Source organism: Scomber japonicus, chromosome 1, assembly GCF_027409825.1.
Source record: "Scomber japonicus isolate fScoJap1 chromosome 1, fScoJap1.pri, whole genome shotgun sequence".
Taxonomy (NCBI): domain Eukaryota; kingdom Metazoa; phylum Chordata; class Actinopteri; order Scombriformes; family Scombridae; genus Scomber; species Scomber japonicus.
Genome location: NC_070578.1, coordinates 7,910,838 through 7,933,797, shown reverse-complemented (window position 1 = coordinate 7,933,797; position 22,960 = coordinate 7,910,838). Strand labels below are relative to the sequence as shown.

At 40.7% G+C, this 22,960-nt stretch overlaps 1 protein-coding gene across 1 annotated transcript; it reads right to left on the bottom strand.

Moving 5' to 3' along the window:
* Nucleotides 1-11,776: 11,776 nt before the first annotated feature.
* On the bottom strand, nucleotides 11,777-18,517 carry dhcr7 (7-dehydrocholesterol reductase). Its single transcript, XM_053321063.1, has 8 exons — nucleotides 18,439-18,517; nucleotides 17,489-17,597; nucleotides 15,939-16,161; nucleotides 15,735-15,825; nucleotides 15,392-15,605; nucleotides 13,330-13,534; nucleotides 12,915-13,046; nucleotides 11,777-12,796 (listed from the first exon to the last, which is right to left on the bottom strand). Exons 2-8 carry the CDS (start codon nucleotides 17,575-17,577, stop codon nucleotides 12,332-12,334), a joined length of 1,419 nt encoding a protein of 472 aa, XP_053177038.1. The 5' UTR covers nucleotides 17,578-17,597; nucleotides 18,439-18,517; the 3' UTR covers nucleotides 11,777-12,331.
* Between the last annotated feature and the right edge of the window lie 4,443 nt (nucleotides 18,518-22,960).

Here is a 22,960-nt window from a genome sequence, read left to right as displayed (position 1 = left end):
TTGGAGTTCCTCGCCCTTAAATGGGCCGTGTGTGAAAAGTTCAGGGACTATTTGATCAGCTCATCATGCACTGTGTACACAGACAATAATCCGCTCACCTATGTCTTGTCCACAGCGAAACTAAATGCAACTGGATGCAGGTGGGTTGCTGAATTAGCGGATTTTCACCTCACCATTCGATACCGACCAGGAAGAGAAAATGTTGATGCTGACACTCTCTCGAGGATGCCAGTGGATATCGACACCATGTTGAAAGACTGTACTGAGGAAATGTCATCTCGTTCAGTACAAGCAGTAGTGCAGTCAGTTGAAGACCCAAATCTTAACACAGTGTGGTCCATGGCTCTGTCTGCTCAGTGCAAAGACATCAACAAGTCAGATCATCAGCCTCTCTCACTGACAGAGATTTGTCATGCTCAGAAGGAAGATAAAAATATCGGCCCAGTGATTGAGTGTCGTCAGTTAAATAAGAGACCTGAAAGCAAACAGTTAAAATCATTCAGTGTGCAAGGTAAAAGGCTGATGAGTGAATGGGAAAAACTCACCTTGGATGATGATGGCATCTTGCGTCGAAAAACAGCCACACGAACACAGCTCGTTTTGCCAGAAAAGTACAAGGCAACTGTTCTAAAGGAGTTGCATGATGAGATGGGGCACCAAGGAATTGACCGAACCACCTCACTGGTGAGAGAACGCTTCTTTTGGCCCTACATGCAACAGGACATTGAACACTATGTGGCTAGAAGCTGTTCATGTTTGAAACAGAAGAAGCCCAGCCGAGAAAATAGAGCCCCCCTAACCAACATTGTCACAACTCAGCCCTTTGAATTAGTCTCCATTGATTTTCTACATGTTGACAAGTGTGCAGGCGGGTATGAGTATATTTTGGTTGTTATTGACCATTTCTCAAGATTTGCCCAAGCTTACGCCACAACCTCTAAGTCCGCAAAAACAGTGGCAGATAAACTTTTCAACGATTATGCATTGAAATTTGGATTCCCTCAGCGCATCCATCATGATCAAGGTGGCGAATTTCAAAACCAGCTCCTAGCACAGCTGAAAAAGACCTCTGGAGTGTTAGGTTCGCGAACAACGCCGTACCACCCTGAAGGAAATGGACAAGTTGAACGCTTCAATCGTACACTCATCCAGATGCTGAGAACACTGACAGAAAAAGAGAAATCAAGCTGGAAAGACTCATTGAACAAGTTGGTTTTTGCATACAACAGTACAAGATGTGAAGTCACTGGCTTTTCTCCTTTTTATCTTCTTTTTGGGAGGACCCCGAGATTGCCTGTCGACATACTCTTCCGTTTGACACCAGCAACAGGTACACCTGACCACAGAGAGTACATGCGAAAGTGGCGAGAAGGGATGCAGGAAGCCTACGAGATCACAAAGAACAACGCGAGAAAGTCAGCTGAAAGAGGCAAAAGAAATCATGATCGCAAAGTGAGGAGCTCAGAGTTGGAACCAGGAGACCGTGTTCTGGTCAGGAACTTGACCCCGAGAGGAGGAACTGGCAAGCTACGCAGCCATTGGGAGGAAATTATCCACAAGGTTGTTCGCAGAGTAAATAAGGATGCCCCAGTTTACGAAGTTGTACCAGAACAAGGAAAGGGGAGAGATAACAGGATACTACATCGTAATCTCTTACTCCCGTGCGATCACCTGCCCTTGGAAGTTCCCCTAAAAGTCGCCAGACCACAGAGAAAAAAACAGACAAATGAGGGGACAACCAATACTCAGCAAGAGGATGACAGTGATGAGGACGCAGAGGATGACTGGTTCTATTACCTACCTCAACAGCCTCCTCACGATGCACAGCCGCAGGCATGTAATGAAGAGGAACATACTGGCCAGTCAGCAGGCTCTGAACCTACAACAGCACATGACAAACAGGGAGAGGAACAGGAAAGACCGCTACAGCTGGAGGAGGATCACAACAGGATTGATTTGCTCGACGGGGATGAGACGCCAGAGGGACTGGAAATTCTTGGAGACAACCCTGTACCGCCACCTCTGTCACCCCCTCCACGTGAAAGCCACAGTGACCACAGACAGGAACAAGAGCGGCCAAGGAGGGAACGACGACCACCAAAGTTATTCACCTATAATGAGTTTGGTAATCCAGTCTGCTACAGTATGGGCGTCCCGGCCAGATCCATGTGTAGGTGTAACCAAATGCAACACTACAGAGCCCATCAACCAGTGACCATGTTGTCAGATTCTGTCCAGGGCCCCACTTATCAACCTGTGCTTCTGTACGGGTAACAACAGACATTTAATGGACTGTTTGACATACACATACCCATACACATACACTCACACATACACTCATGGACTCTTTTTTTTGTGAGCTGAATGTACATTTTTACATGCAGTTGTGAGCCTTATTCATGGACTGTGGAACAGCTGAGTGCTCACACACACATATCCCACTACACTCATGAACTTTTGAGAAAGCAGAGTGCTCACACGCACACATATCCCACTACACTCATGGACTTTTGAGAAAGCAGAGTGCTCACACATACATATCCCACTATACTCATGGGCTTATGAGGAAACAGAGTGTTTATACACACACACACTCATACTGGACTGTTATACATTACCTGTTACATTCAACGACTTTGGGTGGGCCGAGTGTCTACATACGAACTGTTGAGAATCTAAATTGCATACTGTGTAACTGCCTTACTCATTGAATGTCGAGGACGACATCTATGTTGAGGGGGAGTGTGTAACAGGGTGAAATAGTACATTTTATGTGATGTTGTGAAAAAAGATTGTTAAAATAGATTGTTAAAATAGTCAAACTGATCTTATGGGAAAAAAACAGTGTTAAATGTTAAAAAAATGTTTAATTCATCCATTCTTATAGTGTTATCAGTGATTTACATGATCTTGATCTGCGAGTCTGGGATCGATTGTTTTAGTCTCCGCCCACAGTACCCAGGGAAAATCGCGGTAGTTTCCTCATAACAGTAAATACTCTCATTGGGGAAACACCGTTATCACTCTTTGTGATTATTTCTCCCTGTTTTCAGGTATGCTGTCAGCGATTCACGCTGTTAAAGTGGTTGTGAGAATGTTATAATATTTTTTGTGTGTTAAGAGAATGTTCATGGAATATTTTGAGTTCAGTTAAGAGTAGTTTTGTTGAGCGCGTGCGTGCGTGTGTGAAAGATGTCCCTGCTTGTGTGCAACGTTCAAACAACAACTGCATCGAGTGTTTCTGTCACATGTGAATCATATGTACACTTTGGTAAAAGTATTTCAAGTTGTTTGTAAATTGTGTATATGTAGAAATATAACAGTAAATACTCTCATTGGGGAAACACCGTTATCACTCTTTGTGATTATTTCTCCCTGTTTTCAGGGCGTAACACAGTAGGTCATTCTGATAGATATTTCCTGCCTGACAGTATGTGCTAGCCATGGTTTAAGCACAATATAATGGGTAGTAGGTCATTCTGATAGATATTTCCAGCATGACAGGATGCGCTACCCTACTTGACGGGATGAGCTACCATGATTTCTTTAGGGTAGGTTATCCTGAGCGGGTATGTCAGTTTATCACACTTGTCTGAAAGCCTGACCTACTGGTAGGTCATCCTAAGGAGGTAGGTCAACTTTTCAGAACAGCGGCAGTCTCGCTTGCTCCTACTTACTCTTAAATACTCAGTAAACATAGTTTTTACTTACTCAAGCCTCATATAAATGTTCTCCTCACAGTCAAAACGTCTTATAAAATGATCAGAAACAGTTTCACAGTTCACATTATCCACCACATACCTGGAAAACAGGGATAAATAATCACACAATTCATGCAGTGTTTCCCAACCTGGAGCTTAAGTGAAGTGACGAACACATTGCGCGCGATTTTTTTTATGTGGGCGCAGACCAAAATAATTGATCCCCAATTCTGACAGATCTAGACCTCCTTAGTGGAAGACAGAGATTATTATAGCTGTAACAAATAAAACAAACAATGAAATGAATAAGAGATTATGTAACATTTTAACCCCTTCTTAGACATCTGGTGAGTTTTTTTTTAACCCTTCACTCCCTCCCCTTCTTTTTTTTTTTTTTTTTTTTTTACAGTTGCATGTGATATAGTAGAGATTGAGCCAGATTCAGCCCTTTTCCTGGAGGCCTCAAAGCATGAATGAAGTTAATGATAGGCTGTTGGTTTTTTACACATAGTTTGAAGAAAATTTCACCATGAATATCAAAATGGAATGTTTTTAGTGACACCACCGTCAGGCCAGAAACTTCACCTTCTACAGGTTTTTAGGTCTTACAAATACACAAAATGAATTAAATTCACTAAGCAAATGACCTCAGAGAGGCCTATATAAAAATGATCTTAAAAAATGCTCTGTTGTATTGAGTGTTTATATATTTAGCTGGTGTGTATTCAGTGTGGACGTAGTCTAAGGATAGCAACAAGTCTCTAAGGGCAGCCAGTAAAGCTAGACTTTCAGTCTTGTTTACTTTAATATTCAAAAGTCTTCTAAAGTGACTTCAGTAATCTGTGAACTGGTTTGTGATGATTCAACTTTCAAAAAGGCCAAAAGAGCCAGAATAGCAAAACACATAATGCTGGTGAGTTGATCCTTCTGCTGACAGAGTGCTATTCACTGCTGTTACAGAGGTAGTTTGAACTTCCTGTTGGTAGAGATTTCCTGCCAGTGTAAATACCAACACTACAGTTTCATCATCATTGTATCATCTTTCTTTGCTTGGTTGCATACCAACTCTGTGGTAGATGAAAGAAGGTTGTTCTTTTTGCAGAAAAGGCATGCATAGGGCAGCTTTAATATCTGAATAAATCACCCTCCGGACTAAAGCCAATGTGATACTTGACAGTAAAGATAGTAGACAATGTACAGTGTAGGAATTGTGGGTTTTAAAAGGTCTTATGTCTATGTGTCTGGAAGAACAGCAACTGACAACTCCAAAGACGCACAGAGCATTAAGAACCAATGGCAACCAATTACTGACAATCTGCTGAGAATGCAGAAATGAGCCGAGCAGATGGAAAGGACACCACTCCTTTGACCACAAGTTATCACCAAGGAGGAAGGGGAGTAGAGGTGACCTGAGAATAAATTTGTGATAGGTGGGTAGATGAGGTGACAGAATTAAAGGACGAATCATGATACCATTAACACAGGGGTTTGTAGACGAGGAGGTAGTATGGTGATGGAAGGGTGGGGAGATGAAGGTCAAAATAAGGGTGGGGATAAGAGCACGTGTTTAGAACTGTCCCATTGGGTGAAGGTGAAGATGGGAATGGGGAATATGTGAGCGGCGAGGGGAAGGGGTGACGTATAGAAAGACAAAGTTCGGGACCAGGCCAACGGAGAGTTGCAGGGTGTGGAAAGGAATGGACAGTGTGTGTGTGTGTGTGTGTCCGTGTGGAGAGCCTAGCATGGTTTTAAAGTCCCTGCAGACCCGTATCCATCTCTGTATAAGTGGATTCCACGGCTGGGCTGTTCATAAAATGCAACATGTGTTAGCCCTTTATTTCTGGCTTAGGTTCTGGCAGAGTTTCCCTGGCTCGGTATCAGCGCTGGAACCAACACGCAAAGGTCAAAGCTAATAATGTGGCGAGGAAGAGCTAGGCTCAGCATTAAGATGGCTAGTAGAATAGACTGAGTTTAGGGAGCGCCGTGGTTAACGTGTGAAACAAAGCAAGAAAACACAGCCTGACTGCCAAGGAAAGGCAAGATTGAGCTGTTACAAGGCGCATGTGTGACTGAAATGCTGACTTAACACGAGGCGCAGTATTATATCCAACCTCTGGTTCTGCTTCAGATAATAGGAAAGACGACAGATTGGATTGCTGTCATCATGTATAATCCATGCAGTGCAGCATTTTAATGGTGTGTGATTTTTGCAAGTTTGATTGAAGGTAATGGAAGAGTGATTGCCCCTTGTGATTTATTAAAGAGAAAGCTATTAGGAGCTGTGTGAAGCGCTGCTGCTGCTTCAATTATCATTAGATCCAGTTCAGACTGGTCAGCTAATTGGTAAAGGAAAAGTGCAAAGCTCACTCAGCATCTCTTTATGGGTTTACACAACCATGGATCTGCTGAGAGAAGTTAGAGGTGGTACATGATGTATGTGATATTTCGACTTTTAGTTTTGTAAAAGTTCTACTTCAGGCTGGGTTAGTTGCAGAAAATCAGTGGTGTGGCTATTAGTCATTTAGTGGCTTTCAACCTCACTTCAGAAAGAATTAGGCTTGAAACTCGAGTCGCCTAAACAACTACCTATGCCATTTTGACATCATGCTTCCATATTAATATCAGTTAATTGGCTTCAGTTGTATTTCTCATTTATTCCACTCAATGAGCAATATAAGAGGATGTGTATGTTAATGTGATGAGTAATGTTCAAACAAAACTAAGAGTCAAAGGCCTTGGTAGTGGCTCTTCCAGATGGTGCTTTGAGTTAAATGTTCACAATGAAAATGGTAACCTACTGATGTTTAGCAGATATAATATTTACAACAAGTCAACCAAATACCTCATTTGACCATGTCTAATCTGGTGCCCCTAATGGTAGTAATTGAAACAAATCACTGTTTAAAAAAATACTGTTTTATGATGTGACAATGCTATGGTTAAGGTCTGGTTAGGGTTAGGGAAAACCTATTGTATTATTTTTGGTAGGGAGGACAGTCGCTCGCTGCGTTCGCCATTTTCACACTCAGTTTGGCATATTAGCTTCCTAACTTATGTTAATGCCCAATGCGTCTATGCTGAAATTAAGCCATTCTTAATTAAAGAATATATGCGCATGCATTCATCTTGCACAAAGAATTTGTTTAATCTCTAGAGTATTTTTTATTTGGTCATTTAAAAAAATCTAATATCAATATGTTTATTCAGTATTTGTGGTTCTTCACAGCCTTTAACAGCAATGCCCATAAGCCCAAGACTATTGCAGGTTGAAAGAAGAGCAGAGACTCTCTAGTAGAAAGTAAGGGTCTCTATAGTAAAAAGTAGAAAACAAGGTTTTGAACTTCTGATAGCAAGTGCTGTAGTGTATGCTGATTTGTCTTTTAACTCCAAGAACACACTTGAAAGAAATGCTGAATGAGAGATTGTATTGAGTTAAAGAAGTTAGTGGAAAAGAGCTTAGTACAGTCATGACTTTGGCCCTCTTTTGTATTTCAGCCATGGATGTAGTAACAATGGATTCCAAGTTTTTTAAGCATGCTATGATGAGGAAAATAAAACATATTTCCAGTCTTGCTTAAAGTGGCGTGAAGACTTGAGAATTCTAAATACTTTCATTGGGACCTGAAATGTCTCACCCTCCTGCCAAACTGTCAGCATCACTGGATATCACACCAGTTAATATCCCAGATACCAGAGTAGGGCGAGGTCTTGTGAGGCTAGGAAAATCTGGTCAGAGGGTGTCCTTGGAGTTGATGGTCTGCCCAGTTTGGCAGCTTTGTCCACGGCCTCCAATGCCAGCTAATATCCCTTACCCTACTCCCTACCCTCTGGACAACTGGCTGTCACCCGGGCAATTCTGCTATACACACCCTCAACCACAGACTTTTGTTCACATGACCGTCTCCAAAGCAACCAAACATGTGAAACAAATCCTCTCCCTCTGGAAAATACCCACCTGTTTCTTGTGTATGTGCCTTGATGTTGAACGCATTCATCGGGTGTCCATGCTCGTGTTTGTACAAGTCATGGTGTGTCTATCTGTGAGTTTAGTGGAAGTGAATTACCCACTCAGTCCTCGGTTTGTGTTTTCGCAAGTAAATTTCAATGTTGCTGGTCTCTCAGCATCATTTATAATCCAGTAAACAGTGTAAGTGCCACTACAGCCACAGCAGCCCCCCTGCAGCTCTGTCAAGCTCAATTTGGCCCAGTGTTAGTGGTGCAAGCTGTTAGCAAACTGGAGGCTGACTATCAACACAGGAGAAGTAAAAAGAAGTCAGGCCCTTGACTCTCACACTCCAAACATGTAAAAAATGGCCAATTTGGTGCCTGAGCTCCTGCTGGTGTGACTGCTGATGTGTGAAGAGAGTGCCTCAATGCCTCACAACCCTTGTTAATATGAGATGCAGCATCTACAGCCAATCATTTTTACCACATCAGCCATGGATTTGTAGCACGGCCTGAGAATCCTTTTTAATCCCTCTAATTCTTTCTCTGCTCCTAATCCTTTTTTAATTCAACTCTCTGAGTGACTTACAAGGACTCAAGCCTAAAATGTAGGCATAGGAGCCTGTCAGCTTAATTTGCCAGGCCCCGTTTTCTCAATTTAAGACCTGTTTCAATATGTCTGGAAGAGCACAATAGAGCAAGATTTTAGGAAGAGTTTAGGTAGGATGTGTTGTCTGGCTTCAGGTTAAAGACAAATGCTTTAGGTCTCAAGCCATAAAGTTCAAGGCGCTGTTGAGTTGAGGATGAACAGATATCGGGGTGAAGCTTTGACTTTCAAAGCCGTTTCAGGAATCACCACACCTTCAGGGTTAGGGTTATCTCTATCGAACGCTATCAATATGAACCACATGCCCTGACCTCGGCTTCAAACTGGTGGGTCTCTTTTTGTTTAGTCTGGTGCTCAGATTGCCTGTCTCATCAGTCCATTAGCTAACAGGATGGACCAGGCTAGAGGTCAGAGGTCAGAGGAGAAAAAGAAGGGAGGAAGGAAGGAAGGACGGAAGGAAGAAAGATCAGTGGAAGAGTAAAGAGAAAACAAAAGGAAGACTTAAGTGACTCTTGTTGTCAGACAGATATAGAATCAGAGGCTGTTGACATATGAAGTGGATGAAACAAGAGTCAAAGAATTACCTATTTACAACATAAATATACAGTATTCACCCTTCACTATTTTATTGCAATACTGATTGTGGAATTTACCTGACTACCACACTTTTTTCTGATGACAATCCCGTGGTTAGGGAACATGAATGTGTGTACTAAAATCCACTGCAATCCATCCAATGATTGTTGAGATATTAGAGTCTGGACTAAAGTGGGGGACAGACAGATTGACATTGCCATTCCTGGTTCCCAGAAAGAAAGACTGAGTGACTCCTTTTGTTGTCAGGCAGATGTATAATAGTAGTGAGAGAAACAAATATGCCATGCTGTAGAGACAGGAAGTAAAAGAAATAAAATACACTTGCAATAAATGTAACCATCAACCCCAAGCACAAGAAATCAACATCATGATGGCTAGAATTGCTCCTCTGCCACCAACCACCGACAACCACTCACTAACCTCATCCACCACAATGTGATTACTGGGTCTACCACTGCCTGGAATGCTCTTTAGAGGTCTGCTGTACTTTATGGTACATGTGAATTGTCAGTGCCCTCTGTTTGCTGACAAATCATGTATTTTTCTCCCTCTCTGGTGCCCCTTTCCTCCTGGCTTACGACTTACCCACAAGTCTCTTACCCCCCAAACTTCTAATAAAAACTAATTTGGCCCCTTGGGAAATCAAGCCAACTTTCGCTGAGCAGTGGCACCAGCTCCAAGTATCCCATTGTGCTTTCTGTCTATCTCATTCTACTACTCCCAGGTCTGTCTCTCACTCTCACTTTGCCTCTCATTCTCTCTACCACTCACTCAAACTCCCCACTTTGTTAGAACTATTTTTTTCTGCCTGACCCCCACCTGCCCCTCATTGCAGATGAATGTGCAGCTGCAAAAAAGAGGCTTCTACAATATGGTTATTGTGTACACTGGGCACTTATATGGGCGGGTGCATGATTCTGACTCGCAAATTCAATAGCGTAGCTTTTAGTGTCTTCACAAAAAGATCATCCCTTTCTTCAGATTTCCATCTCAGTCAGAGAGCTATTTGTCAACTGGGTCATGAGCGAAGCCGGCCATCGCACAGCACTTCTTCGCCTTCAGGGATAATTTGAGAATCAATTAACCTGATAAAAGAATGAACGGTAACTCGGTTCAATGTAATGTAATGCAATGAATCTGGTGGATATTGCATTAGCTTTGAGCAAAGGCAAGAGGAATCAATGAATCTTCCATTATCATAACTGATTTACATCCATAACTTGTATCATTAGGCTGATAGGAGACCTGCTGAGGCTGAAATTCAGGATGTTGGCCGGAGATTTCATGACACAATAGGCCACTTGGGAACGAGCTGTCAAATTATACGCGGTAATGTCTTCACCTGCAATAATCCACTTTTAAAATATCTTTTGGATGTGATATCAAGGCTGCTTGAACACCTTGTGTTGAAGTAAAAACTCCTTTGAGGATTGCGTAATGTTCTATAAGTCTTTTAGTCTTTGCTTTGGTCTCTGCTCCTTCAAAACCATCCTGTCTTACTAACCAGAACTGTTTTAATGACCTCTATAAAAGAGGGCCTCTCTGTATATACAGAGTATGTACAGTTAGTTGAGAGTTACTGGTAGTGATAACACAGTAGGCGTTTCCACGCAAAAAGGACATAATGTAGTGTTTTGGGTCTGGATTGTCATTTGAGTGTTTTTTAAAAATACATTCTTAGATAAATCTACTCTAAATATGGGGGTTTGCTGTTTAAACCATCGCACTGTTACCCAACCTGTATTCATATTGAACTTTTTCCATGCATGACTGTCCACTGGGATTACTGTCATCTGCTGCCACCTAGTGTTAATATTGCAAGGGACATCTAAATCTGATGCGCCCAGTTGATCCATTTGTTTCTTTTGATCCTAAGGACTATACTATTGGTGCTTTTCTATTGGTTACTTTGACTTTCATATTCACATATACACATTTTTTGCATTGAGTATTTCCCTTTATACCAAAATATGTATTTCAATTTCTTAACATTTCATCCAGTTGGGGAATGTCACAAATATATACAATCTGAATGAATTAACATTTCTAAGAGTAAAGATGTCACAAAAGAAGAAGTTTATTTTCTCACTTCAAATATAAGAAAAGGCAGTGCTGGTATGAGGAAATTAACACTAGTCACAAAACAAATGTGATGGTTTGACAAAGTTTCAAAATGCTTTACAGATGTAGTGAACACAATAAAGAACAGTTTTATAATGAGGCAGTGCCTTTATTTGGTTTCTAAACCACACATAGGCTGGAAAGTGCTGTTTATTGCTGTTAGATCCTTAAAGAATTTTTGCTGTTCTTATAGCCTAATGAATCTTAAAACCTGATTTATTTGAGCATGCTGCTCTCAACCACGAGGGAAATTCTCACCAGTATTTCAAGCAATTACCCAACTAAACCCAAGTCTGTAGTAACAAAATGATCCTGCAGTAAGACATTAAAAAGACTGAAAAAAAATCACAGCATGTAAGAAAGCCTTTATACAGAGATTGCAAACTCACCTTCAATGAGGTCTCAACAATGGAGCCAACTGTCATGTTTCGGTCCATTAAGCCAGTAGGCCAACTGATCAATATATTTGATATTGGTCAATATTTCAGCTTTTACTAATCAAAAAGCATAAAAATCTCAATTTTCCCTATCATAGGATACCTGAGTGCTATGTGTAATCTTCAGATTATTTTAAAAAAGCCACAGGTGTCACATTTACAATGATATAAATCAGAAGATTTGAAACCTGGAACCACACATGTATTCTTCTTGCTATGACTATCAATCTGACAAACTTGTTATTGATAAATGAATTAATCAAGTTTATTAAGTTCTATTTAACTCATATAAAGCTGCATTATGGGAATGCTGCAGCATTGGGTAGATTACACACAGACACCAGAGCACTGCATAGCTGGCTCTGTTAACTAGTCACAGCATAAAGAAAACAGCAGACTGGTCTTTCAGACTGCCTTCACTAAGGCAGAAAAATATAGCAATAAACTGTTCTGTACCTGCATACACACATGTGCAGTGCAGCAGTATACACACTTATTAGAAAATACATACAACTGACAGAGTATCATATGTAGTGTTAAAAATTGTGTCAGTGTGGTGAAATGTGTAAAACACATAGTCGCACAAACTGCAAGGTTATCTTGCAAACCCCAATCCCATTTAGAGCTAGGTATCGTTTAAATAACTACAATACCAGTACCCTTAAAGAGATACTGATACCAACAGAGTAGTTGACTCAATATCTTTTTTACCTCCTTCATTCAACAACTGCCAACTCTACATACACCATGCTCGACTTCACTGCTACAGACTGTATAGGTTGTAGCTGCCGTTGTAGCTGAGTTATTTTGATTGACACTTTAAAAAGATATTGAGTACCGATACCCAGCCCTGTTCCCATTTCATAATTTCTGGATCTCTCTTAATCTTTACCCACCCCTCCACCTCTTTTTTATCTTCCTCTCTAAAACACCCCAGGGATTAGTCGGTAAGGCACAGCATCAGTATAGCGTTTCCAGTCTTTGCCATACTTGCTGCTGCAGCGGTGCTCATCACGCACACAGCGGTGGACCAGCAGGATGGTCATGTAAACGATGTAGAAGTATGGTAGTATGTGGCCAAAGCCACAGGCAGCACAGTAGGCCAGCGAACCCATCAGGTCGCCGGTGTAGTTGAAGTGCCGGGCCAGGCCCCAGAAGCCTGATGTCATGAGCCTGCTGCGGTGGACCCCTCCGTCAGTGGAGCGGTACGAGCACTCAATATACTCTGGCTTACGGCCCCAGATGGAGCAGGAGCCCTCGGTGCGCCGGAACAGGTCCTTCTGGTGATTGGTGGAGCGGAAGATGTAGTACCCGACAAGGCCCAACAACAGGACAGCCAGGGCGTGGACATTGGAGAGCTGGACTGGGTTATACACCAGGTACAGACCCTGAAGAGGGAAAAACACATTTATCGTCAATAGACAATAACCTCTATGGAAAACTTAAGATGTCATTTAATATTATTTATAACCTGTGTGTGTTAGCATGTGTGTGTGTGTATGTTACCTGGAGTGTGTACAGATAAGGCAGCCAGACACAATCTCCCCAGCCCAGATACCATCCGAAGTGGTCATGGCAGATATCGATGGTCTTCAGGTACCACGCCTCATTCCAGAAGAAATCCAACACATAGATAGCCTACAGGAAAACACAGATGACTTAATTATCGAGTAATTATTGAGAAACCAGAATAGGAGACCTTTTATTTTTATTCATACAGCAGCTTCAGAGTCAAGAACCTTAAAATTTATGTCAAGGAAAGGTGAACGCTTATCTTCAGGAGCCATAAACTCATTAAATTGTTCAAGGCCAAGAGGCAAATATTAAATCTTAATTGAATCGGTAAGGATTTGTGCACATCAAAGCACACAACTACTACCACAGAGCTTTAGGTTTAAAATCCACCGTTATATCTCCTCACCTGCAAAACGTTGACCAGAATCATGGAGTTTGTGACGTGGCCATACAGTTCTTGCTGCTTGGCCATGTACGACAGATTAATAAGAGTCCAGGCTACAATGCCAGGCCGGCCGTTGAAGAAAAGCTTGAAGTCAAACCACTTGCCAATGCGGGGGTTGAACTCAATTCCCATCATGTAGTTGTAGAAGATGTTCCCTGTGAACTTGCTGTAAAATCACAATAAAGAGTGGAAGAAAAAATAGTTGATTTAGTGGAGTGCTGTTTCAGTGTAAAAGATATAACATATCATACATGTAGAAATCTCTTTCTGCTGTTAGTTCCTCTAAAGTCCTGCCACAAGGTGATCTAGTGACATCTGCTGTTCTAAGTGTGAAACTGCAAATAGTTTTTTACTTTAAAAAAACAAAAACAAAACAACATGTCCTTGTAACAATTTTATTATTATTATTATATTATTATTATTATTATTATTTTTTAATCTAGATTCTCACTGCAGGGTTCAGTTCAAATTATTTCTCCTTTCATTCTGAGAAAAGAAAAATCTACATTTACCATGATCTGCTATTTACTTGTATTTACTGAATTTAATCCAAACACATAAGATTTCTGTGCAGCTGGTTCATTGAGGCATTCAAACAAGATGTAGGGCTTGTACACCCCCCCCCAAACTTTCACTTTCACTTTTTCCCTTATTTCTTGAAGTGTGGTCAGATGTTCATTATCTTCCTGCCACTGTAAAGACATGTATACCTTGTACTGATAGAAATACAACTGCCATGATCAAAACAGAAAGGAAACACTGAACATTTTTTAATTTAATATTTTATTCACACACTTTCTTTTGGTCCTGCAAATAAAAGCCTACTTGATAGTTCAAAAATAAATAAATAATAATAATAAAAGAATATAGCCAAATAATCATTAGACTTCTATGTGAACCATTTTAACTTATTTTAGGCCTACAGTTTAAAATCTAACTGGATAGCCTATAACTGATGGTGATATACTCCATGTTGAACTGTTTAATTAATATTTATTTATACAATTTCATATGGTTTTAGTGAAATTGTTCAATACACATTCATGCCAATAAAGTATGTTCAGTGGAAAGGTAGAGAGAGGGCACCTGAGAGGGAGTCCATCCTCCTCCTCTCCCTCCTCCACCGTGTGTCTGCGTGAACTCTCTGTGAAATCGGGTGACTTTAATAACTTTGGAGGAGTTACACAGTTTAGGGCCACTTTGGTATATTTAACTAATGTAGAGGACTAATGTAGATGGATGATTATCCTGAAGATGTTGGTACATGTTGGACATGTTGGAGCCTTTAGCAGCAACCTTCCGGCAACAGGCTCTTCAAATTGGATATCCATCTTTGACCATGACACCATAATCATTTTTTAAATATCCAAAATGGTCCCACACTGCTGACTTGGTGTGTTTGTTTGTGTGGAAATAATTGAGTATCACTTCCTTCTGCCATTTTCCAGCTTTTTGACTGATCGGGTAAAATGAATGCGTATGACATGCTGAGCACATACAGTAGTATGACGCCACACACATGCACACACACATAGGATGTGACTCCCATTGTGACTTGTGGGAGATTTTCCGCTACTCCAACCTTGCGAGATACCGTAACTAATAAAATTCTCACGGTTATCCTACTGTGACATTTAATCGCGGTTAATATTAAAACCGGTTAATCATAACATCCTTAATCTGTATTTTATCTAATTTAATTCTAGTTGATGCTAGTTGCTAATGCAAGTTAATGCTACTTAATGCTAGGTCATTACAGACCGCACACTTTCATCATATACATTACATTTCTTTTTCTTGAAATGAGTTGTTATACCTTGCTTTAATAATGATGTAAAAGTTTACTAAAAAGTACATTAAATTCTAAGTTGTAAAATATTTTAGTACAAAATAATTGCAGTAATGCTGGTTTACAGAGAATGGCTGGGGTGACACTAAGAAATAGAAATTCAGCAACTTGGGTAAAGTTCAGCCACCTCTTCACCTACTTGAGTTATCCTGTCACATGTGTATCAGTACTCACCAGTCCTCAGCGTTGGTGGGGAACAGGTAGGCCTTTATGAAAGCGAAGGAGGACACAGCGTAGCCCAGTATGTTGGCGCACCACATCAGGGGGATCCAGTTGTCGAAGATGATGGTGGGAGAGAACCAGTGGAAGTACTGGGCGTTTGCATACCACAGGGCATGAGTGATCAGCCAGCACTGCAGCCCGTTGATCTCATACTTGTTAACCAGGCCTAGAGAATTGGGAGACAACACATGGGCATCATGAAAAGGGATACTTTTGTTTCAATATTCAAAAGTCAGACGGTTTTCCTACAGATTGCTTTAATAAAATGATGTGTGAGTATGCAAGTGTTCATTACCAGCAGGAGTTCGTGCTCCGTCCTGAACTCCACCAACAAAGCCAGGAATAAACTTGTGTGTGACATCAGGAACACACATATACAGGAACACCTAAGGGACAACACAGCCTGTTTTCATTTTCCTGTTAGGCTACAGAGCAGTTTTGTTTTTTTTATGAGCTGCACCCTGCATTTTGTCATCTTTACCCCCCTCATTTGTCTTACCTGGAAGGCCACCCATATGGCATATATCTTGGCGGCTGTCCAGGTGAAGGAGGGTGAACGGGCCCAGATGGAGAGCAGTGTGGTCTCTCCTTGATACAGTTCAAACAGAGGCTGGGTGATGGAGCACTGGTACTGGTCGCAGGCCATCACAAAGTAGAAGACAATGAAAGGGGCGAAGCAAAGGAGGGCGATCACGCTGCTCAGGGAAAACCAGTCCACCTCCCTGAAAATGAATCATACATACAGTATGAAACATGAGCTCTGCAGTGTAAAACCAGTAAGTTATATTTATCATTGTCACTCATTTATTTTGCTGAATAATTTGGGTTAATGCCATAATAAAACAAATGCTTTACTGTGAATCTCCACATGCTGATGTGTGTGCATGATGTCATAGTAAGAGTGACATTCATCTTAAGGGGTGGTGCTGTGTTTTCTCACAGTCTTTACAAAACCAAATACACAAGAGCCAGACTGTATAAGACATGGATTAAATTATGTTGATCTAATCTAACCAACTAGTCTGACTAACTTTGCCAAGGTGCGTTTCATCCAACATTATTTTGTGAGTTTACATGACAAGTTAACACAGCTCCCTTCACTATAGCAAAACTGGTTCTTGAGTAATCTAAGTCATGCAGATGAATTCAGTGGCACAGTGCTTTCCAATATGTTTTGCTTGTGTCCCCTTAATACAAATGTTTGATGTAACTTCTTGTCACAGGCAGTATGGGTTTTGAACCGCTTAGACTGACATTTTAGACTGTTTCATTTGAATATTTGAGAGGATGAAGTAAAATTATAGAGTCAAAGATTAGAGAAAAATGTGAAAAATACATTTCCTCTGGCAGCAATAAACCTGCAGCCTAAACTCTCTGAGGGGGGTCTCCATCCACATTGGGATTGGGAGCTACTGGTTTTGCACAATATCATATGTATAGCAAACAAGAACATTTGTAAGACCCTTTTTACACTACTCTCTCTCTCTCTTTTTAAAATATTAGTGGGATACACTGAAGTCAGCTGGAGGCTGCACTTTCAACCAATTAGCTAGCCATCTATAGCTGATACATCGACTGATGATAGTTGTCTTTCAGCCTGGGGCGGGGACTGGGAAACTCAACCTGCTCCAGGATCACCTCTTATGGTACCCTGAACCCCATTTGCACCTGCAACAAAAGCTTCCAAACCTCTAGGTCATGGAATATTTGCTCCTAAGTTGTCAAAAAACAATGTGAGCTATTAAAGACCGGTGTATTTTTGCTCATCACTGTCTGTCACGCCAACCACACAAACACTGTAGCTGTAACCATCCACCATAACCACCTTTTAGCATTCAGCAGCATCTATGTGAGAGTGCTACCTGACAGTTCCTGTTAGTCATCAAATGCAAGTTTTGGTTTCTGTTACATTTTGTTTTAACACTTGTTCACTCTTTCTCATTGTGCACTCTCTTTTCTCTGTATCAAGGTTTATTGGTGTGTTAGGAGGATAAACAGAAAGATTTTAAGGCGTTAGAATGACAGCCTTGTGCAACAATGGGAACTCACCATGCTCTCCCCCACTGTGCTGGGTCCTCTTTCTGTTCAGATGTCTTTCCATTGGTACTGGGCTTGGTTTTTCTCCTGGTGGCCTCCATTGCCACTTCACCGTTCGTCACTGGTGAAAGATCAGATTAAGATCAGTTATGCAGTGGTGAGCTGTACTTTGTCCACTTCCACAGTCATTTATAAGACAACAGGTGCAACATTGCAGGAGAATTCAGCAAATGCAGAAACCATACACCAAACTACACCGATAATAACAGCTTCCTTATTTGATCACAGACTGAGTGACCAAAGAAGAAGCTGCTTGTTCAACAAATACCTCAAACTGAAAGCGATCTGACAGGCCAAAAATGCATTTCAGTCCAGCGTGCATTCATAAACTGATAATGAGGTAATTGAAGTGCATGTCCTTGTCTGATAACAAACAAGGCCTTGAATGGAGGTCAGTTTGATCAAACTTGACAGCTTGTATAACAGACTGCTATTTATTCAACTTTTATTCACTGAATTTGCACATGTGTTCCACTCACACACACTTCTGTGGCAAAGGTTATGTCATGTCAGCTGGAATAACTCACACTAAAGCCACACAGACAATAGATCTCTAACATGTTGCTATGTGAATGCTTTCCAACAACGCGTCCATGTTTAGCTTTCATGTTATTCAGCAGCTGCCCCACACACAGATGAAACGAGGCGGGGGGGGTGGGGCAGGGGGGCACCATTACATAACGTTACCGAAAAACATCCTTTTTATTTCTTTATCCCGTTAAGTCTAATGCTACATCGACGTTACATCAATGAACGGCCTAAGTTATATCCTTTGTATCCTGAACGACGTCACTTATAGTTTAATAACATACCTAGAAAAAGCACATGAAGTCAAATTAAACACATTTTCTAACGGATAATAATGCTGGTAAAGATGCATTATTAAACTGAAGCTCACTCACCCGTAGATATTACACACAGGGAGGCTGCAGCTCGTCTCCTCTTCCCTCCAGGTGCGCCAGCTTCTCATGTAACCGCTGGAGAAAGCTCAACGTAATAAGCGTAATGTTACATACCCGCCCATAACGCGACTACGTGAACAATTTTAACCAATGGTACCTACCCAGAGGCGGGCCCGAGATACGTATCTGTCCTCTGATTGGTTGACACTATCTGGAGCCACTAGCACCTCATAGCTCAGCCACTGCTTGAATGGTACAAGCAGAGTACACAATGAACTGACAACGTTATGAAAGAAACTACCTGTCCATCAGCATCTGAGCGCTTTTAGGTAATACATTCACTTCTAATGAACCGACAATAGGCTGCCAATAAAATCCATTAACAGCAAAACATGATTTGTCTTTTGCTTATTTCATACTTTTAAAAAAATGCAATAAAAACAGCAGAAAGTGCATTAATACATTAATAATCAAACATCACCCATTAATTCTGAATGCAATGTGTTGTTAAAAAGAGTTTTCCTTCATTTCCTTCATGGACAAAAGATAAAGTCACAGACACAACATTTGCACACTAAGACAGAATTACCATTAGCCTACACACATATCGTTGGGCTAGCATGCTTGCACCAATCATTTATGAGTTTAATCCCCACAGCATTCATATAAATACATCATTCTTCAGTTTTTCAATTAAATGCAAAACGATACTGTTTCAGAAATGGTTAAAGAACATTTAGAATAATAAAATTACAGTTACCATCAAGAACACAAAAGCATTAAAGCACAAGAGTACACACACAAAAAAGCCAGTGTGGGCCAAAATGTGGCACTTACCTTTTTTATTTATTGTTCTGTGAAAGGACATTTGTCTAGAGTTCTAGTGAGGGATGAGTACAATCTCCTGTGTGATCTAAATATGACTAAAAGTGAAGTGCACTTATGTTAATATCCATTACGGTTATCATGGGCGGATGTAGTGGTGTGCTTACTTGTATTCCAGGATTTCTGCATCATAATTCAAAACAGCTGTTCTGTTGCCCTACATGAAGCAATGATTTTAGATACATATGATGTGGGGAAATGTTCATGGCATATGTAACACTTTTGATGTAGACAGTCCTTTATTTTTAAGTGCATGTACATGATTTTACCACTAGAGGGCAGTGCTTATTTGTGACACAAACAGGAGATGTGACAAATTTGTAGATGTCATAACTGCTGTACAGGTGGACAAAAGTCATCCACAGCTCTACATCACCACCTCCTGTCTATTTGATCTATTTTCAATTTATGTCAGACCATAAAAAAGCTGAGAGATTTGGATATTAAGCATACAGAAAGAGCACAGAGGTTGTGTTCAGCTATCAGCTCTTGTCATATGTTTGTTATACAGGGGATAACTGTAGTTCTCCCAGCAAAAGTCTCCACCCACACTGAAACTTAAGACATAAAAAGATTCAGTAGTCCGCTTGTATTGAGTGTGTTTTTACCACTGATAACTCTCCAGCTAGTCAACTGTGAAACACCCAGTCGACAAATAGAAGTGGATTCTCTGGCCAAATCTGCCTAAAATAAAGACCAGGAGAGAAAATAAACAAACCCACAGTCCACATTTGAACGTTACTTCATATCCCAAGAAAATAATATCTTTATCAATATATTTACAGCAGATTTAAGCCTCTAAATAGGTCATACCATTAGCTTTTGTTGGTACACTCTTGCTGACAGGTTTTGGTCACCACAGTGTTACGTGATTTTCTTACAAGGACTTCTAAAACAAATCTCAGTATGACTGCAAAATGTAAAAAAAAAATACATCCTGTTTATTTTTACATCCTATTTTGGAATGTGTTGAGATGTGAACAGTTGATTTGGCGTATTCCCTTTTGCACAACTGGCTCTAATATTGTCCACCGAGATAAATTCCTGTCTCATTACTTGTAGCTTTTTCGTGCCAAGTTAGACATTCCACCTTTGTGTTATCCCCTTCATGTAATCAACACCAAACACATAGCCGCTGAAACTATTCAAGACTCTGCTGGTGAGAGAGTTAGCTGTCAGAAATCCCTCCACACAGTCTTGATTTGAGGGTTTTCTTCTGGTCTACCACAAGAGAACTCCTGTAGCATCATCCCACATCCTCAAATGACCTCCATCTTCCTCCTCTTCTTCTGTCTTTCCTTTGCTGTGCTTTCAAACATTCTGTCTACTAATCTCTCTTATTTCCCTCTGCGACTCCCCTTGGTTTTTCTGTGTTTTTTTACCACCTTTCTCCGTCTGTGTGTCGCAGTCTTTTTCTCCGTTTCTCTCTTTCCATTTCTCTCTTCTCAGACTCTTTGATCAGATGCCTTGTTGCTATGCTGTATCCAGACAGTGTGATGTATCTGGGCCAAGCAGCAGACTTCACTGCTGCTGCAATATGAGACAAAGAGGAGATTTTGCACTTCTGGTATCTTTTTTTGTTACTTTGTGAAAATTTGATTTATGTATGCACCCATCTGCTCTCAAGGACTTTGTTGATTGAGCGCTTTTGTTAACTTGTTTGACATTTTGGGATTCCAGTAGATGGTGCAGTGAACATTCATACTCATTATGAACTGCAGCACAGTTGTCTCGAACTGTGCAAATTCACATTTTCAGAGGACTGGGTGTGTTTCTTTATCGCCTCTTAAGTTTGAAAGACATTATCATCAGCGAGACAAATGAACTGAACTAAAGCAATGTGTTTGAATGTGCTGCTCCTAACATTTTTGCTGTGAGCTTGACATACAACACACAAAGACCAATAGGTGCAGTCATTCAAGACCATGATTGTACTTAATATAATGAATTAAAGTGGAGGTTTAGACACCTAAATCCAGGGTATTCATACAGCCAGTTAAAAACACTCTGGATTTTAATTGGCTAATTTCTCTTTGAATGAAAATAGTGCTTATAAGGTGGTGGTATTATTTTGTTGACCTAATATTACACTTCATGACTTGGCAGACTAAATTTTCATCTCCTAATCACACCTAATCTCCCTCCTTTCCTTTCCATAAAACCAGAACAGCAGCCATATTTGCATGTACAAATAAACAGATACACGTGGAACTGGCTGTGAAATGACATGATATGCAAAAAAAGGGTAAAATGTGAATTTAGTTAATTGTAAATGTTGTGCGCAGTCATAGGTCAAGTTAGTGCTTTAGGATGACTATATTAGTACAGTGGTGTATGTATATATATGTAATGAAAATTGCAAAGAGTGGGCATAACCACACCAGTAGTGTAGACCTATGGATCTCATCAGTGTTGGTTTGACAGTAGTGGGTCCATCACATTGGTCCAGATTGAAAGAGTTCAATAATTGTGCAACAGTTTGCCATTTAATTTTGTAAGGACATTCATTGTCCCCTGAAGATTAATCCTGCAACTCTGGTGATCCAATTACATTTCCTCTACCAGTCAGCCACCAGGTGGACATTTGTGGTTTTGAGTGAAATGTCTCGAGAACTGTTGGATGGAGTAGCATGAAACTCTGTAGAGATGTTCATGCAATCCACAGGATGAATTGCTATAACTTTGATGATTCCCTCACTTTTTATATAGTGCCATCATCAGGGCAACATTTTAAACTGTCCAATACTGTGGTAGCTTTATGTTAGCAAATGTTAGTATGCAAACATTATTCCTGCTAATCATCACTGTGATAGCACTAGTCATTGTGAGCATTTTGCCATTTTGGCAGTAACATTTAGTTCAAAGCATCTTCAAAGTGCAGCCTCACTGTAGACTATTGTTGTTACAATGACAGTAACCCAGAAATGTGACTTTTGTCTTGTCATAGAATCTAAAGTCTTCTGTCTGGAATTTGGAGCTGCAAGTGAGGGAGGAATGCTAAAATTGGTATAATTCACAATTCAGAACACAATCAAATGTGTGCACATCTGCATTATCTATATTATTACTTTTTCTAAATTGACTACATATTTGTCTGTTTTTTGTGAGTTGCAGACCTCTCTTTCCCATACAGCTCATGAGTTATTCAACAAACTGAATAGGTTAATATAAGATACAGCAACATCACTGTGTGCAAGGAGGATGGTCTGTGCTTTGTGTGTGTATATATTTCTATGATCAACATAAAAAGAACTGGCTGTGGTGGCATATATGTATAGCACATATGTGGGTGGGGGGTCGGAGGGGTGGGGTGGGGTTGTGGGGGGCGGGGAGGGGGGTTGCCTGACAAATCTTACCCTAATCAGCTCCCCTGGGATGGAGCGTGTGTGTCTGCATGTGTAGCTGTGTGCATACACGTGCAATATTTTGAATTTCTGAATTATGTGTGCGCATGTGCTGCTCAGATTGTGTGTGTGTGTGTGTGTGTGTGTGTGTGTGTGTGTGTGAATGTGTGCCCACGCGCTCATGCATGCATGTGTGTCCCTTTGTTGGTGTTAAAGTGTCTCATGAATGTGAGGGCCTCGCTGTATCACAGACGCAGTGCAACACGGCTCTTAAATAATTTACTATAAATGAA

Excerpts from the sequence above, each read along its gene's own strand:
- dhcr7 (XM_053321063.1), bottom strand. The coding sequence starts at position 17,577 with ATGGAGGCCACCAGGAGAAAAACCAAGCCCAGTACCAATGGAAAGACA. Across the intron at positions 13,047-13,329 it reads TTCTGGTCAACGTTTTGCAG|GCTATCTATGTGTTGGATTT; the intron begins GTGAGGAGATAT and ends GTTTTCCTGTAG. Across the intron at positions 12,797-12,914 it reads CTTATCTGTACACACTCCAG|GGTCTGTACCTGGTGTATAA; the intron begins GTAACATACACA and ends TTCCCTCTTCAG.